Below are 16,017 nucleotides of genomic sequence, written 5' to 3' on the forward strand. Positions count from 1 at the left end.
GTGTTTAATTTGGCAGCATTACTTAGGTTGACACATGTAATTGTTATATTTTTGACAAACTATCTCTTTTTGATTGCAAGTTACATAAATGGTTGTTGTGAAAAAAACGAAATCTCTCACTTGTTAATGGAAGTACGAACAAATAGCATTAAAATGGACTTAAATGTTTTTACTTTTGGTTGTTTTTGAAAAAGAAGATGGTCATGAAGTTAAAATATTTACTGGAGATGCAGGTTAACTTGTAAAAAATAAGACTTTCTGTAGTCAGACTTGAAAGACAAAAAGCCTGGGGCTACAACATCTTTTACACACAAAGATTTAAGAAAAACAAACTGCTGTGCAAGATAGAAAGTGTGAAATAGGATTTATTATCTGAAACCTAAACTAATGTAAGTTATTTGATTTCCACAGGAAATACTCAAACCTATAATCCCTCTGATGGAGAGCACATTTTTCGAAGTAAAACTAGGTGAAAAATAAAGAAAAACACATGAAAGCCTAACCAAGTTCCTTTTTACCTCCATTTTGGACTTTATTTCTGCAAAAAAAAATAAAAAATGAAAATAATAAAGATAAGTGACAACCCTCTAAAGACATCTTTCTGCAGAGTTCATAAGAGACAGTATAAATGATGTAGGAAAATACTTAAAAAACATGTTTAATTAAAAAAAAGATGAATTATTAATTTAAGGTGCCCTCTTACTTTTATTTGTGACAGTATTTTGGGTTTGTGCAGAAAGAAAACAAGTGTCCCTTCTGCAACAAAGTTTTCAATTTATGTCAACAAAATATTTTGCACCATGCTTTACTAAATTTCTGTTCCACAACTGAGGTTGGGCATTTGAGGATTGATGTAAAATCATTTTTTTATATTCATGTATAACATAAAAACAGTGGGTCTTAATGTGAGAAATCAACTCAGTTTTACTTTAATATCACAGCTGTTTGCTGTGATAACTAGTCCCTTATTTTTTATACTCCGATTTCAAGCAGACAGATACTCTCAAAATCTTTTAAAGTGGTATTGATTAATAGTTCAGGCTTTCCGGAGGGCTTTAAAGGTTTTTTTTTAGACTTTGGCAGCTTTTTTATTTTTTTTTTACTCGTTTTTAGTCCGGTTCTTGTACCTGCCTATGACACCGTATTGCCATAGTCATATCAAAACAACAGGAAAGTAAACGAACAGAGGGAAAAAATGAAAAACTATTGATCAAGACTATTTAAAAGTATAAAAGAAATGTAAAGAGATTCGGAGTAGCTTAAGACTTTTGCACAGTACTGTTTAACATTTTACCGTAATCCCTGTAGGCGTGCCCCTTATATTAAATTTTGATACTAATACATTTTTCTCTACATTTGATCTACGTAAGATTTTGAAACCTCAACTTACAGTGAAGTTAATGTGAATATTACCTTTCGCACTGATAGTGGGTTAATAATCGCAAAAAAGATGCGCATTTTCTTGTTGCGGTAATACCACGGTTACTACGGTAACCGCTACGTCCATTGACACTGCTCGAAGAGCGGAAGACGATCCTTCGTGGCTTTGTGGGATCTGTCATTTGTTCACTCTGCCTTAGAAAAGCTACTCAGCCAATGGAAGATGGAGTGTGTGAGTTAAACTGCTTGCTGTTAGATGTATATATTTTATTTTGAAATACAGCCTGTCAACCTTAATAAAATGGCTGAGTTTCTGAAAAACGCTAACGTTAGCCGCTAGTCAGTTAGCCAGCTAATTCTTGTTAGTTGTTTTGGAGCTAGCTGTGTGTAAATCAGAAAGAAAAGCAAATATACTTACGGCTTTTAAAATGAAAAAAAAAAAAACGACTTTCACTGTGGTTAATAAGGTTTTATCTAAGTGTGTCTAATAAAAGCCTGGGCTGAAGTAATTAAAAAGTCATATAAACTTGCTCCTTAACTGATTATGGCGTTAGCTAGCAAGCTAGCATCTTGTGCTTTTTACACACTAAGTATCGGCTTTTAAAACTGAGGATCATTTTAACAACGCAGTTCAAGGAGTTTTAAATTATAGCGGGACATTGGGTGTCAACTAACCTGTTTGCAGCAGCAAGGACTGAAATAGTTTGATGTTTAACCAGTTTGCTGACTGATGTGGGTAGTAAAGTTCAGAGTTTAGCCGCATCCCTCAGAGTGTTTTTTTTTTGTCTCGTACGTGAACTGCCGTGGGCTTTTAGTGAGACAGTCAACAAAACACATTTAACCTGAAACCATCAAATATTATACGACTGATTCAGAGGAGTTTTAAAGTTTTATCCAGCTTGTCTACAGTGGATCAGTAGTTTCATCCTGGCTGGTTTTTCTCCTTGGGTTGGGCCAGGGTTCCTCTCAGTTGTTACTCAACAAGTACATAGTGATTTTTCTACCACATATAAATAATACTCCAGAATAAAATGGCTCCTGAAACACACAATAGTTTAACCATTAACCACCTCTTATTTGGCTACCCCTGTGGTTCTTAAAATGTGCTATATAAATAAAGTTGATTGATTGATATTTATTCTCAGTCTGCATACTATTTATTTAGCATATTATATAAATTTTCATATGGCACATATAAATTTACCTACTAAAAACAGTACATTTTACTATTTTGCATACAGTTTTCTTTGAGTGTGTTTAAAATGAACATAGATGGCATAAGCAGCATATGCTTTGTGTCACCTTTTGGTTTATTTGGAAATAAAAGACACTGTTTATCAGGAGAAATCCAAAACAAAAAGTGAGTAACGATTACCAGAATATTTGGATTTAGTGCGTTGTGAAATATTACAACAAGTTATATTCAGACTTTACACTCTAGTTTATTTGCTTTGTTATACACCCGTCATAAAACAGGTCATATTATGGTGTGACGCTGTCCATCTGTGGACAGTTTCTTGTCCTTGATCTAATTCTGCAGCTGTGTAACGCAGGAATGGCAAACTGCACAGCTCATATCTTAGGGATGATCCCTATTAATTTCAAGGTCATGGGGTCAGGGTCACAGATGACCCCTTTGTCTGTGCTCTAGCTTCACATCTGAGTAACACAGAAATGTGAAACCCTTTGTTCCCTAGACTACCAATCGTCAGGCGTATGATGTTCTGTTTGCGGTTCTCCTGTTTTCCATGTAAACAAGGCTGACTAGTTTAATGTGATTAACTAATAACCAGTCAGGACTTGCATAAAAGCCAAGCTTTTTCTACTGTGGGACTTTCACAAAAACTGCGTTTTAAATAACCTAATCTGAACCTTAATGGTATTTTTCAGATTCCAGTATCTATTGATGATCTCGAGGGCAAAAAGGACCCAATCACTGAAGGTAAATAATTTGTTTAGATCCTTTTCGACCAGAGTTAGAAACATTGTCAGAGGACTGTCTTTATTACAATCTTTCTCTTTTTTTTAGATCGAGACAGCAATGTGTACACCAGGTTTATGAAGTCCCACCGTTGTTATGATCTCGTACCTACGAGTTCCAAATTAGTTGTATTTGATACTTCGCTCCAGGTAAAACCGATTCGCATGTATAAATCTATAAAAAAAACTGCTCCACCTGGATTCAGCTGAATCATTTGCGTTAATCATTTTCCAGGTGAAGAAGGCGTTCTTTGCTCTTGTTTCTAATGGGGTAAGAGCAGCACCTCTGTGGGACAGTAAGAAGCAGTGCTTTGTGGGTAAGGGCGATTTTCATTCGCTTCTGTTTCAATATATAAATACAAATAAATGCCACCCTAATTCATTTTTGCCCCTGCTTTTTCATCATAGGTATGCTAACCATCACAGACTTTATTAACATTCTTCACCGTTATTACAAGTCTCCTTTGGTAAGATGATTAGTGTCCCATCGTTAAAACTGCAAAAATCTTTTGTGATGTAAAAGTTGAACAGATGTTACCCAGTTTATCCTTTTTAAGTTCCCTAACCCCTTTTCTTCCTTTCATATTTTAGGTTCAGATATATGAGTTGGAAGAACACAAAATCGAAACATGGAGAGGTGGGAATTTTAAATAACACACAAACATGGACATTTATCCTTTTATTCACTGGGATGAACTCGTTTTCTCTTCTTCTTTACATCAGAGCTTTACCTTCAAGACTCTTTCAAGCCTTTGGTTTGCATATCTCCCAATGCAAGGTGAGCAGCAGGAGCTTTTCCAAGCATCCGTGCCTTTATTTCTGAACATGTTTTATTCCCAGTTTAGGTTGAACTTTATCCTTATTTGGACTTTCATCTCCTACTCCTAATAATGTTGATCAGATTCTCATTATGCAGATAAAAAAGTAATGACTACAAACTTTTGTCTTGTAGTTTTTAGGAGCCATTTTAGTTTCTTGTCTGAATGAACATTGAAGTCACTACACTTCCTTTTAAGACACAAACAGCTGATGGACTAGCATATTGTTTCGTCACGCTGTCTTTATAAATCTGATTAGCTTAGCTCTCTCTGAACTTGCTCTCCTGTTGTTCCACAGTTTGTATGACGCAGTTTCATCTCTGCTGAAGAACAAGATTCACAGATTGCCTGTAATCGACCCCCTGACTGGGAACACACTCTATATTCTCACGCACAAGAGGATTCTGAAGTTTCTGAAGCTTTTTGTGAGTCTATGCATTATTCTTACTAATCAATGTATATTTTACATAGTTTTTGTTTGTTTGTTTGTTATAGTGATGCTAAAGTAAGAGAAACAGCGTCGCATTTTAAGAAAAACATTAAACACAACAACTCTTTTTAAGGTTTTCATGAAGCGTTTACAATCTTTTTGTGTTTAGATATCAGAGATGCCGAGACCCGCTTTCCTAAAGCAAACTTTAGAGGAACTAAATATCGGGACATTCCAAAACATAGCAGTGGTCCGCGCAGACACGCCTCTCTACACGGCGCTGGGTATTTTTGTTGAGCAGCGAGTGTCCGCGCTCCCTGTTGTGGATGACAAAGGTATGAGAGCTGTTTGAGCTCATGTCTCTGTTGGTTTTGTTTTAATAACCAGAAACCTCCTTGAATTTTATTTTATTTTATTTTAACTGCCATCTCTCTGTCTCTCAGGTCGAGTTGTGGACATTTACTCTAAATTTGACGTCATAGTAAGTAGAACGCAGTCTCTGCCTACAGCTTGTTGCATTAACGATCCATCATTTTACATGTTATGGCAGGAAAATTAGGATTGTGCTTGATGGCAACGAGGCCGTATCTTTATGCAAGTTTAGTCTCCTAGCAAACATAACAACCATCATGTGGACAGTAGAGTGTTCCAAAAAGCCATTTTCTTCAGAGCACGGTGAGCATTATTGTTAATCTTGTAAGTGTACCCAAATCATTTCAGTATCAGGGAGCTGACAGCGCTTCAAAAACTAAAGACAGAAAGCCTTGGTGTGTGTCTGTGATTGTTATAGGTCACAAGAAGGTGAAGTGGGGCATGAGTGCATGCTGGGATATTTCCTCAGAGTGAAGTGAAGCAAGTGTTTTGTATGACTCCCCGAATGGGATTTCTCAATCCTACAGACTCCTGCTGATAACTTGTCTGGGAGAAATGTTTCTTGACTTCAGGTCACTGGCTCAAGTGTTGCAGTGTCGCAGCAGAGGGGAGATTCAGCCTTTAACACGATTTTAAAACATCCAGAAGTCATCAGTCAGGACAGATAATGTCTAATTAGCATCAAGATATCAGCCATTATTTTGAAGGACAGAGAGAAACTCGTGTTACAAACTGTTTTTTTTTTCTCATTTGTCTGTTTCTTGTGAAGATATTCTTCCAAGTTTAATAAAACAGGATAAACTAGAAGCACTCCGCCAAGGCCACAGCATGAATAAAAAAAATTGTGCGATCTGAATCATATCCTTGATCAGCACCAGCGTTTAATCTATTGTTTCGTGTGACGACCCCAACATTTCCTTAACATTTCCTCCAAATCTGTTCATGGGTTTTTACCTGATCTTTGCTGACAGACAGACAAACACAACCGGAAACAAAAGGCTCACATGTAGGAGCAGAGGGGTTACCTGTGACCGTTGACCTTTGACCCCATGAACTTTGAAATAAGCAGTCATCATCTTTGACCCATGAGGTGTCCATCTGTGCAGTTTGATATTCCTACATTACCCTGCTGCAGAGTTAGAGCACAGGATCACCTGTGACCTCGACCTTTGACCCCATCACTTTGAAATCAACAGTGATCACCTTTTACCCATGAGGTGTCCAGCTGTGGAGTTTACCGTTTCTGTTATACACCTGCAGAGTTAGAGTACAGGCTAATCTCTAACCTTGACCTTTGACCCTGAACTTTGACTGCATAACCACTTGTTCCTCGCACCACGTTTGACCTTTCCTGAAAATTTCCTGAAAATCCATCCATGATCTTTTGGGTAATTTTGTGCGCAGACGAACAAACAAACAAACGCTCCCAAAAACACGACCTCCTTGGCGTAGGTCCATAAATCAGAACCTCGGGGGTGGGGCATCATTCACCGCGGTCTTCTTTGCACAGAACCTGGCAGCAGAGAAGACGTACAACAACCTGGACGTGACGGTGACCAAAGCCTTGCAGCACCGCTCTCAGTACTTCGAGGGAGTGCTGACCTGCAACAGGAACGAGACCCTGGAGGCCATCATCAACAGGCTGGTGGAGGCTGAGGTGAGAAACAGATGTTTAAAAAAAAACTCCAACAGTGACTAGTTTCTGTTTTAATCCTCTCATGGGGACACGTCCAGTTTCAGCTGACTGCAGTTATCAGTTCTGATCGGTACCAAGGCCAGAAAGACCCAGGCGGACTTGGGCTAAAAAGGGTGAGAGTAACTGGGATGTTTTTCTCCTCGGTCTCCTTTAGGTGCACAGACTAGTGGTGGTGGACGAGCATGAAGTGGTGAAGGGAATCGTTTCCCTTTCAGACATCCTCCAGGCGTTCGTGCTCACCGATAGAGAAGAGGGTAAATACGTCCGAAAGGCTTGAGAAGCTTGCACGTTTTCAGTATAAGCAGCTACAATATACTTGTGGCAGTAAAAACAGTTGATTTATTTTCACATTTGAAATGGTTTATCCCCTCCCCACAGGCACAGCTTGAGGCGGGAATTCAGAACAACGTTTAGGGTGAAACCAGAGCAAAGGGAGCAAAACAAACGTGGGGAAAAAAAAACTACAAAAGCACAATGAGGATTCTCCTGTAACACCGAAGACTTCTCTGGAAAACAAAAAACTATGAAGTTTGTTTAGCAATACAGCAGCTTATAGTTGTAGCAGGACAGGAGATAAAGAACCTTCTTTAGATGGAGCCAAAATCCAGATCCCCATAAGGCCCGAAGAGATTCAAAAGCAGAAGCGTCTGACGAGTTGTTGTGGTCGATCAGGGTAATCCGGCATCGTACCGACTCCTGTAATCTGTGTGATGTGATTACAGACACGCGCCCCAACTACCTTTTTTATAAAGTGAAATCCCCTTTGAGCTCATGTTGCTAGCATTTCATTTTTCATTTTAAGGCTGAAACCTACAAACACAGAAAGCTTCGTCTGAAAGCAACATCGGACTGCGTGTTGTTCCGACGCCTCGTGCTTTCTTAAAGGCTTGTTCTGTATACGCTAATATAAACCGTATGCTAACTATCTCAAGTTATTTCTTTTGTGTTCATTTAGCTTGTGTAATCAATTCAGTACTCTTCCAGTTTGCAAAGACGTCGATTAGTTACTCAGGTATTTATTAATTGTGTAGCTGAATGTGCTGTTATGACAAAACACTTCCAAACAGCTGAATGTTTGCTTTTATCGTTTGATTCAGTCTGTTGTGATGTCAAACAGCAAAGTGACAACCTGGGAGAAAAACTTTCCAGAAACACAGAGACAGAGCTGATCGAATGACTGTTAAAGAAAACTCGTAACTCTTTTGTGTTTTGTTTGATTTTTACGTTGTGTTTGCTGACACTCTGTGCTGTCGTGTCCGACTCGGTGTGAAACAGGTTGTACTTACTCATCTTTTCTGCCTGTGGCCCATATTTTAGGTTTCTGTATCACACAAGGAAGTTACTTAATGGTTCAATGCTAGAAAATCTCATTTTGGGAAACAAGTTTGTAGCTTTAAGGTCAAATTAACAACTTGTCTCACGTTAAAAGCGTTTTCAGTTTTGATTAGTTACAGTCAGTGATGACAATCACAACATCAGATACTTCATGGTTTATGAATTAGCTTTTTGTCCACTGTGTTTAGGGGTCATAATCACTAAAAGTCACAAAACACCAGCGTTAGTTTTCCCATTTTCTAAGTCAAAAAATGTGAGCAACATTCAGTGATTTGGTATTTGTACAATGAAATGGGTACAAGTGCATGGAAAGGCAGTTTTTGTACTAGTATGCATTGAAATTCTAATTTAAATGATAACCAATAAAAGATCATGAAACTTTCTTCCTTTTTTCTTTTTTTTAAAATTTTTATATCAAGTAGAAAGAAGAAAAAAGCTGCTGTAAAACGAAACGTTAGGGCTCAGGAAGGAAAAATAACTTCTTGTACCTTGAGCACGTTTCCAGTGTTTATATGTGCGCTCTCTTTTTGCAGCTTTACTTTCAGCTCTGCTCCCAGAGCTCAGAGGAAACGTGTCCTGCACAGATTTGACCCAGAAGACCAGGAGGACTGCGGCCTGCTGACGTGGTTTGTGTAAACACTCTGACACAAACCCGGGCAGCAGCGGCGGCGGCTGGAGATCTTTCTGAGAACTGTTTGTTTTTTATTTAGTGTGTGTGTGGTCAGCATCAGGGCGGGTGGCTGTTCTTGTCTGTCAGAAACAAACAAATTTGCATGCAGCTGAAGAAACGGGTTCCCTCGTTTCCCGCAAGCGTCGAAAAATGTGGACAAACAACACGGGTTGATTCTTTTCAGATTAAACAAGGTGTTATATTCCACAAAACCCAAAGGATGTTCTGGGAAACATCTCTGTATCAACAGCTGCTATTAGTGTCAACACCGAAGGTCAATTCAGTAGAAAAGAAGATTTAATAATAATCTTTACTCACTAAAAGAGGTGAAAATACCTAACAGAAGCAACCATATGATCCCATTTCACATTAGATGATTCCTAATTAAGCCCCTCTTATAAACTGTCTTAATGGGATTTTATTTTGGTTTTAAACTGAGTTTGTCTGTTTGGATTTATAGAATTTTATTTTTATAAACGACATGTCCCATGGAAAAAAGATTGTAAAATAATTGCTCCATTACATTAAAATTAAGTGTTTAAAACAATTTTTATTCTTTCAGTGCTCAGTGCTGCCACCTGGAGGTTAACCTTTTTTGATAAATTTGTTCAAATCCTTTCATTTCTAACATTCAAAGAGTTACTGAGCACCCTGAACTACATTTCTTACTTGTGCTGTCAAACTTTTTTATTTCTTTGTTAAAGCTACAACTTGAATAACACAGATATAAATGAAACATCTCACTTTAAAAGTTGAAACCATCATCAGAACCTCGTTTTGGCTGCTTCTTTAGTCTCAGTCATTATTACTAGTTGTCCTTTTACGTTGAGCATAAATATAAACTTTAGATCTGTGCTTTTAGTCAAGTCAAAGCCCTGAAACCTGACTTTTAGGCTGTTTTTAAATGCAGCTGTGTGATAATTTTAGCAGCTGATAATCCTGTTTGATCATTTCCTCAGCTGTGGTGAGGTAGATTTATAAAAATCACAGCTGAGTCGACACGACTTCCTACGAAACAGGCATAACTGTGAAGATACCCAAGCAATTATGTAAATTTTATTTAGTACGATACATTACCTTCACTTCTTCAATTCTTTACAATTCTTTACAGAGGGGAATTTAGCACACAAAAAAATACCTTACAGCAATTGTAATTTATACATTTATATTACATAGTATTTAAAAAGCTATAACATTCATGTTTGCACATATACACCATGTATGGTAAATGAATATAGAGATACAAAAAACCCCCCAACATATTTATGATGTAAAATGTGACGCACACACCAAAAATAAATTTAATAAATAGTCATATTATTTTTCATGGGTCTCATAGATTGCATTATAATCACAAAGTATTATGATATGATTGTATCAAATGTATGTCAAATGTTTTGAAACTAAAATATAAATAATTCCAAGTTTTAAAGAATTAAAGTATATTATTTTTTTAAATATTGACTAAACACAGCCCCTTCTTGAGAATTTTATTCTTTGTCTTTTTCTTCGGTTTTCTCGTTCCTTTCCTCGTCTTTCTCAGCCTTTTTCTTCTCATGATGCTCATCATACTGTCACAGTTTTGGGTTTTTTCGGTGTTAGGGTTTGTGCTTTCTGTTTTTAAGTTACCTCGTCAGCGTGTCTCAGTTATCTTGTTTCTGTTTGTTTGTTAGTTATCAGTTTTCTGTCACCAGTTTAACCAGGCAGTGTCTTGGTTTTTGTTTTTCCATGGTTCTCATCTTCCTGATGCTGCTGTTTGTCACACCTGGCAGTCCAGCTGTCACTCAGTAATCACTCCTCCTTGTATTTATGCTCCTCAGTTTGCTGTCAGATCTTCATGTAACACTCTTAGTCAGTCCTGATTTTCAGATTTTATTTATTCTGGTCCTCAACAACCATCAACTACGCCAGTCCTTACTGTCAGATCTGACATGGACCCAGCAGACATCCAGGAGATGGATCTCTTCCTGGACACCTTGGAGAGGCTGAGTGAAGGTCTGGCTGCATCACTGGACTTAAGTGCTTAACTCATTATACCTGAAAAACACGCTGGTCTAGATCCAGGCAATAATCCATAAAGAGTCCCAGGTCTGATGGTCCGTACCCAGGTTTCAGCTGCTAACACAGCTCCGGTTTCTGTTCCCGAGTCTGAAGAGGGGTCTCTCAGCAAGTTCCTTTTTCCTGTTTTCGTGTCTCAGGGGGTCCCGGAGGATGCCTCTCTCTGCCTGATCCCGGTCTCGAGTCTGAGGGGGTCCTGCTGGGCACCGCTGTCCTGTCTCGCCCTCCTGAATAGTTTTGCTCCTGGCCCTCTTCATTTGTTTCAACCATTCTTTTCAGTTTATGAAATATTCCTGGTTATTTGTTTCTGTTACTTGTTCAGCCTGGCAGTTTTAGTTTAGTTTTATCCATGGTCATAGTTTCCCCCCCAGCTTCTGTCTGGCCTGTCTCACACTCGCTGTTAACTTTTAATCATCCCAGAGTTTCAATTCACTAATCATCCTGTTCAGTACTTATACTCCTGATTTCTCGTGTTCGGTGTCAGATCCTCATGTGTAGCTCCCCTGGTCAGTCATGTTTTTTTGTCACTTTCACTTCCTGGTATAGTTTTCATTTATTAAATTATTAATAGTTTTTAATTTAAACCTGCCTGTCATCTGCAGCCTGAACTTTAGGATCCTCATCAACGAACAACCATCAAACGTTACTCATTCTTCTTTTTCTCTTCCAGCTGGTCCCTGTATGTCCATGTGGGTGGTTCCAGACTACCCTTTCTTTTGTTCTTTCTCATCTTCTCTTTTTTCGGTGTTGAATCTGAAGGCCTGTCCACACTGATTTCCGGGATGAACCCGGAGGGGAAGACGCTGTTCCGCCTCGATATGCTGCGAGGAATTAATGTGGAGGTCAAGGAGAGGATGCTGCCTCTGCGGTCGGTTTCAGGGCAGCTCAACACAGAGGCCGGCTCCGTGGAGCGGGCCGAAGGCACGCCGTTTGACGTGCAGCCATTGCTGTGGCGCACCGACCGTTCTTCGAGCTCCTTGTGAGGGTGTTTCCTCATCAGCTCTTGCACAGTGAGCCGCCTCCTCCCCATCTCAGGTGGGCTGGCGGGGCAGAGTGGGCGACATCCGGTAGAAACGAGAGGACTGTGGATGCTGGTGGTCATGCGCACCATGTGGTCCATGACCCCGTCGTCCTTGGGATCCCGCGGGAAGCTGAACCCAAACGTGTTTTTGATCCGCAGCGTGAACTTCTCTGCCGGACTTTTCTGAGCTGTGGCTTTGGCCACTTTCTCCTTGAGCTCAGGCCACTCAGGAACATAACTTTCACAGAACTGCTCGGCTCTCGGACGCGCCATTAGGCGGCGGAGGCGGTGGATGACCTCAAAGCGGCCTGTTTTAAGAGCCCAGTCATGGGCGCATGCTCCACGAGTGGAGTCCACTTCATCTATGTCCGCCCCTGAAATGAAAGATAGAGGGTGAAATATTTCATTTAGTCCATAAATTATACATTCCCCTTCTTTTTAAGGGCAAACTCCTTAAGCTTTGCATGTCTGTAAAGGTTCTCTATCAGGATAAGTGTCTCAATGGCATTAATTATGGTTATATTCAAGGTAGAAATGACCCTGTGAAAAAATAGCATTGATCCAGGCCCAGTAGTGTGAAATCTTAATTAACCATAACCAGATTTAGCTGTGTAACACACCCCCATGTCTTCTAATATGTTAAATTAGAGAGTCACTGCAATTAAAAAGTACAAAACTGAACTAAACAGCAAAGTTTCAATCTCCTTTTTCTAAGAATCACCACTGAAGGAGTTACAATTGTCGATAATAAAAAAAAAATCTAGTAAAACTCACAAGGAGTTTAGAAAATGTGAGGATGAGGAAGCAAGTACTCCATCTACAATTAGCCAGGATGACCAGCGAGTCCGAGATTACTGAGGCTGTTAGGATGTGTTAAACCATCCTCATTAACTCATCACCAGAGTTAGCTGACTTCAGATGCAGGCAGATCATGTATGGGATCCATTTAGTGCCGTAAGTGTTTGCATTAAGGTTTAAAATAAAAATAATTTTAGATGAGTTATTGTAAAACTACTAAACCTCACCTGAACCAAAAGTATTTGACTTTTTAGGTGTAACACAAGTTTATATGCACATTTGTTTGAGCTCAAACATTTATTCGATCAGGAAAAATAAATATTTATCCATTACACCCTATAGATAAATCCCTGTGGATGCCAGGTTCTCACATACCAGCCATCAGGAGAGCCGCCACGACGTCACTGCGGCCGGTCATGGTGGCTTTGATGAGGGCTGTGAACCCTCTGCAGTCCTTCATTTCCGTGTTTATGCCGGGGTAGTAGTTCAGCAGGTACATCACAGTGTTGATATGACCTGCGGGAAGAACACAGCGTTCGCCGCCTCATTCTTAAAGGATCCGTACAGCACACCTGTTAGATTTCACCAGGCAACTCACCTGCTTGAGACGCAATCATCAGCGCTGTGTTGCCTTCACTGTCCTGGTGATTTATGTCCAAGTAGGGACAGTTGTGAAGCTCGTGAACCATATCCACAAAACCTTTGAAGCACGCCACCATCAAGCCGTTCTGTTGGTGGCAGTCAGAGATAAAAGTCAACAATTTTGCTGATGTTCAAGCTTAAAACTGTCGCCTGAATAAATAAATAGACAAATGAAACTCTCACCATGCCGTTGTTGTCCAGCTCCATCACCTCGTCTTTCGTGACCCCCCTGTGCAGAACATTTCTCAGGGAGATGCGGTTGTTGCAGGCACACGCCTGGTAAAGAGTCGACGCGTCGCCCCTGTTAGGTGTCTGCCGTGTGTAGGGTGGAAGCACAGAGTCGTCGGAGAGGATGCTGTCAGCATCGCAGTCCCTTCCCGGTGAAGCATCATCATCATCATCATCAGGGCCCGAGCACAGGTGAGGGTCCTCCTCATCGGTGGCCATCCTCAGCCTTTATCTCTTCTGTTCACATCTGCAAGAACATCACAGATCTGTTTGATGGGATATACAGCAACAAGGTGCAGAATGTTCTCCTTTAGTAAAGCAGTCATAAAAACACAGTTAAATGACAAACCTGGCATTTCTTGGAGGAATGCACTTTGCCTGCCACCTTTTGTGCCAAAATGTTAGACTAAGATCATCTTACAGTCTGTTGAGAAACGATGGAGCTGTAGCAGCTTTGGTCATACCTTAAAATAATGTATTGCACATTCAGAGTATCTGTTGTGAAGGACTCTCAGCTACTACCGCACCGAAGTTTAGACTCAATATTAGTAACATTGACTGAGTTATTGCCATTTTTTGTGTTTGCTAAGGTTAGTTAGCTGTGGTGGCCATCTTAAATTTGGTTGGCTCTAAAGTTTAATCAGTTGTAGACCCACATCCAATGATAATTTTCTGAAAGTTTCATTAAAATTTGTCCATAGATTTTGGTAACAGGCGCACACGTCATCACCAGCTGCCAGTAATTACACGGAGGGATTCCTGTAACATCTGTGCGAGGCCTCGGATTTGTTGCTCTGAAACATGAAGAGGTTACTTGTTGACAGCTCAGCAAAGAGCAGCAGGACTCAGGGATTAAAGAGTTGCTGTGAGGCACTGAGGTGTGGCTTCATGAGCTCAGTGAGCCTTTTACTGAGCACTAAGTGGATCAGCATTACCTACGCTGCAGCAGGGACTAAATGAGGAAAAGCCCACATCACAACAGTCTCGGTCACGTGCGTCTCTGCTCTGATCATTTTTATTGCTTTCTGAATCAAGTGTGAGCTTCTCAGATCTAATGACACTTGTTTCCTCACTTTTAAACTCCAGGATGAGGTTTAATTTAGGACATCACAGAAAAAGAAGTGTCACAGTCAGATGTTGAACCACCTTCTGAGACACAACTGCTGCATCTATTATCCTTATAATGCCACCATTATAAGCAAACCAACATATAAATGTACATATGCACATAAAGTATACAAACTTACCAATAAAGATCAAATCAGGTTAGAGTCGGGCTGCATTTTCATGTAGTTTAGTATTCCCGAGTCACACGTCTGATTGGCTTGAAATGACTTCTGATTTCCTTCATTATGATTCCAGAGCAGCTGCTGCAGTTTCCTTTTCAGATTTTCGAACCAAAGTTTCCCATTTCCGTCCTACACGCCCACCTGAGAGGAGACGTCTTCACAGCGTCTCCACAGGGGCATTGTTTGTGCATCTATGCTTAGCTCATCCCACTTACAGCAGCTTTATAAGAGAGGATTACTTCCCGCTCTGCTCATTTTCAATGTTTCATTACAATCCCTGTGTTTTTTTCTAACCTATTGGATCCTGATTAGCTTTCTCAAATCTCACAACCCACTTCTGGTCCTTTTCTTTAATTAATTAGCTGATTATGTCTTTTGACAGAAGGACTCTAGGTTTTCTCTACATACAGAAGCGTCACAAACCCTGCTGTCAGATAAATGAGAAAGAAAAACTTCATAAAATAAAAAAAGACATTTTGATCTTTCCAAACTGAATAAATGATCATTTATTTAGGCAATATAGTTACAGTAAAAATGTACACAAAACATGCTGCATTTTGCAGAAAAATAAAATGAATCCTAGTATAATATATAAAAAAACATGTAAGCAGCTTACAGAAATAGAGTCTAACTAGAAAAATCAGTATTTTCTGTGAAAATGCTGGGAGCTAAATGAATGCTGAATTTTCTTGAGAAGCTGAAACTGAGTCGTTGAAGTTAAAACAATCAAAACAAAGGCTAAAATGAGCAAAACAGTAGCTAAAAGATAAAACCAGCAGAACATTAGCTAAAAGCTACAATTAGCAAAACAGTTAAAAACTAAAACTGGCAAAAACAGTAGCTAAAATCTCTAAATGAAGCGATGACGCTGAAGATTTCAAAGAGTTCAAAGTTTTAATGCATTTCTATGAGCAAAAAAAGGAAACATTTCCAAAAGTTTTAAAGTTACAAATCCCAGAAGTCACATAATGTCCTAAACAAGCTGAACATTCTGAGATATGGATGGTTAAAAGTATGCTGAAGTAATTAGGAATCAAAAAAAGTATAAACAGGAAAACATTTGTTTGAATGCTGACTCAGCAGGGATGTGTGACTGCTGACTCAGCAATTACATGTTTAACTGATAAGAAGGTCAAATCCCATCCTAGGCGATCGTTGTGATCTTTTATTGGATGGAAAGTCTCTGAAAACCAGACTCTGAACCCAGCAGGAAATCTGATCTCACGTCAGAACAGGTGAGGTTGAGTTTCTCAGATTCACCACTGGATGGGGATCTCCCAAAGTGTTCGCATGCTGCAGT

The 16,017-nt window shown here is 39.6% G+C and overlaps 2 protein-coding genes across 2 annotated transcripts; one reads left to right on the forward strand and one right to left on the reverse strand.

Moving 5' to 3' along the window:
* The first annotated feature begins 1,496 nt into the window (after positions 1–1,496).
* prkag1 (protein kinase, AMP-activated, gamma 1 non-catalytic subunit) lies at positions 1,497–8,394 on the forward strand. Its single transcript, XM_017415918.3, has 13 exons — positions 1,497–1,612; positions 3,271–3,322; positions 3,410–3,510; positions 3,596–3,677; positions 3,769–3,827; positions 3,952–3,997; positions 4,084–4,138; positions 4,477–4,603; positions 4,778–4,943; positions 5,052–5,089; positions 6,491–6,637; positions 6,831–6,930; positions 7,055–8,394. The coding sequence occupies exons 1-13, from the start codon at positions 1,604–1,606 to the stop codon at positions 7,063–7,065; spliced, it is 993 nt and encodes a 330-aa protein (XP_017271407.1). The 5' UTR covers positions 1,497–1,603; the 3' UTR covers positions 7,066–8,394.
* Positions 8,395–11,329: 2,935 nt separating this feature from the next.
* ankrd33ab (ankyrin repeat domain 33Ab) lies at positions 11,330–14,897 on the reverse strand. Its single transcript, XM_017415917.3, has 5 exons — positions 14,676–14,897; positions 13,384–13,675; positions 13,157–13,286; positions 12,934–13,074; positions 11,330–12,134 (listed from the first exon to the last, which is right to left on the reverse strand). The coding sequence occupies exons 2-5, from the start codon at positions 13,645–13,647 to the stop codon at positions 11,383–11,385; spliced, it is 1,287 nt and encodes a 428-aa protein (XP_017271406.1). The 5' UTR covers positions 13,648–13,675; positions 14,676–14,897; the 3' UTR covers positions 11,330–11,382.
* Positions 14,898–16,017: the final 1,120 nt, after the last annotated feature.

Source organism: Kryptolebias marmoratus, linkage group LG4 (genome assembly GCF_001649575.2).
Source record: "Kryptolebias marmoratus isolate JLee-2015 linkage group LG4, ASM164957v2, whole genome shotgun sequence".
NCBI classification, from domain to species: Eukaryota; Metazoa; Chordata; class Actinopteri; order Cyprinodontiformes; family Rivulidae; genus Kryptolebias; species Kryptolebias marmoratus.

Coding starts and splice junctions, on each gene's coding strand:
- prkag1 (XM_017415918.3), top strand. Junction 3,323..3,409: donor AAAGGACCCAATCACTGAAG/GTAAATAATTTG, acceptor TCTTTTTTTTAG/ATCGAGACAGCAATGTGTAC. Junction 3,998..4,083: donor CAAAATCGAAACATGGAGAG/GTGGGAATTTTA, acceptor TCTTTACATCAG/AGCTTTACCTTCAAGACTCT.
- ankrd33ab (XM_017415917.3), bottom strand. CDS start 13,647: ATGGCCACCGATGAGGAGGACCCTCACCTGTGCTCGGGCCCTGATGAT. Junction 13,075..13,156: donor GATGATTGCGTCTCAAGCAG/GTGAGTTGCCTG, acceptor TTCTTCCCGCAG/GTCATATCAACACTGTGATG. Junction 12,135..12,933: donor GGCGGCTCTCCTGATGGCTG/GTATGTGAGAAC, acceptor CTTTCATTTCAG/GGGCGGACATAGATGAAGTG.